Source organism: Egretta garzetta, unplaced genomic scaffold (assembly GCF_000687185.1).
Source record: "Egretta garzetta isolate BGI_Z169 unplaced genomic scaffold, ASM68718v1 scaffold779, whole genome shotgun sequence".
NCBI classification, from domain to species: Eukaryota; Metazoa; Chordata; class Aves; order Pelecaniformes; family Ardeidae; genus Egretta; species Egretta garzetta.
In genome coordinates this window covers 363,361-365,422 of record NW_009260792.1, presented here as the reverse complement: position 1 = coordinate 365,422, position 2,062 = coordinate 363,361, and the positions used below count along the sequence as shown (strand labels likewise).

General features: G+C 42.8%; 1 protein-coding gene across 1 annotated transcript in view; it reads left to right on the top strand.

Annotated features, from left to right (window-relative positions):
- OLFM4 (olfactomedin 4) overlaps positions 1 to 2,062 on the top strand; it is a 23,316-nt gene that overhangs the window by 14,715 nt on the left and 6,539 nt on the right. Inside the window, 1 exon segment of the mRNA XM_035902106.1 lies at positions 1 to 44. This exon segment is cut by the window's left edge and continues 37 nt beyond it. Coding sequence (XP_035757999.1) covers positions 1 to 44 — 44 coding nt within the window.

Genomic DNA, 2,062 nt, shown 5'->3' with positions numbered 1-2,062 from the left:
AGAGAGCAAACACAAAACTATAGTTCCCCCTTATTTCCCACCTGGTAAGCATTTCTCTTGTATATCAGATAAGAAACAACATAATACATGGGTAGAACAGTAAACACAGAGATTTCCCTTTGTTTAATATTAAATACGATTGTAATGATACTACTTAGCTCTTGAAAAATTGATCAGACAGCTCCTAATGTTTCATCAACGGGTTCAAAAGGAAAATGAGGGCAGAAAACAAACCCAGTCACAGTAGCTGTTTTCAACTGGAAAAAGTTGTAATTTTCCTCTTACCTGTAGTGCAAAAACAAATCTCCACTCCCCTTCTCTGTTCAAAATAATTACCTTTTTTTTTTTTGTGGGAAACTATGCTCTTTTTCTGATCAACTTTGATTTTTAATAGTTCCTGTGAAAGTGACCTGTGTCATGGCAATTTTGCTCTAATGTTGCTTGGGAAATGTATGAGCAACAGTTGATGCACTAAAGCTGCTGGTAAGCAAGCTCCGGAAGGTAGCTTTGCATGAAGATTACTTTTGCTTCACAGGCAAAAGATTCTTCTAAATCAGAAGGTCAAGAACCTTGGGGGGAAATTCTGGTCTCAGGGAAATAAGTGGGAGCTTTATTACAGATTTCAGCGGAAGTAGGATTTTATCATTTTCTTAACTAGGCAAGGTTATGTTCTGGGGCTTAGATCAGTGGTTCCCAGAGTACTGTTCATATAAAAGTATAAAGAGTCACAGGGCATGTGGTAATCAGTTTACAGCTAGAATAATTTTTGTCTTGACAGTGTGTTCAGTTTGAAAAATCACATCGTGCATGAATCACACTCTGAGAAATTTTGCGAGTCAGATACAATACACTGGAACAAACCATTTAGGAAACACTAGTTTAGGTATGCCAGGTCAAGCATCCCACTTGCTAACAGACAGGAGGATTTATCAAATTGTGTTGATCCCCTAAGTGTTTTATACACAGGGGGTTCCTTTTGACAGAGTATTGTAAGAGAGAAAGTGCTCTGTGGCATAAAATACCCAGGGGAAGGATCCTGCTTTTTCACATAAGCCGGTTAGCAATCAGCTAGAGGAGCCCATAAAAAAGGAGGAGTGGTGTCCTGCTTACAAGGAGCACAGATTCGCACCTACCAGCATTTACCTCTCCTCACCTTGGGGTCAGGCAGTTCAAACATCCTGTTGGAAAGGTGAGAGGCAGAAATACAAGCTTCCCTTAGGGTGGGCAGCCTTTCCTATTGCCATCTCCTTCAGGCTTCATGGCAGGGCAGGCAGCTGCTGCACTTCTCTGATAGGATGCGCGAGCAACGAGCAACACCTTGTCTGGGGATCAGGCAAGGGAGAAAGCTGGAATAAAAACCTACACTGCAAAACCTCAAGGCCCTTCTCTGCTCCTTAAGGAAAGGCTTAAAATGTTTCAATGAAGAAAAAAAAAAGCAGCAATGTTTTAAAAGTATTTGAAGGGCATCTCATTGATTTATTGAGGGTGATGGTGTGTGGAAAGAAATGGCCTCTTTCTCTTCAAGCCTACAGCAAGTCTTTGTTTTGGTGAGAAAAGTACTGAGTGCTGGAACAAGAATACTCTGTCCTTCCATGAGTTGGTGGAGGAAGGGGCTGCTTATACTCCCTGGTGGTTGGTGTGAGCATCGGTAGGATGTAGGAGCTTTCACAGAGTGGGAAAGGGAGGTCTATGCTTCACAGAGCAGCTCCATGCAGGGACAGGCAAGTCATGAAGGCTGGTAGCTCTGGGATGGGTAAACGTAACTGCACAGGATTGTGCCATAATAGAATTATTTAGCATTACTTCTTAGGGCATGATGGGGTGATGGATAGCATTTGTCTGGGACAAAAACAGTATTGCTTTAACGTTGCCTTTTTCCTGATGGGTGTGCCAGCTAGCTCAGGCACCTTTGCATGCCACTGCATTGTGTGGGAACCACAGAGCAGAAAATAATCTACAAATCCACAACCCCAGGTGGTATGAACAACGACAGCTCCATTGACTTCCAGAGCATTACTACCACTGACAATCAGCTGAGGACATCCTCTGGTCCTGCCCACAG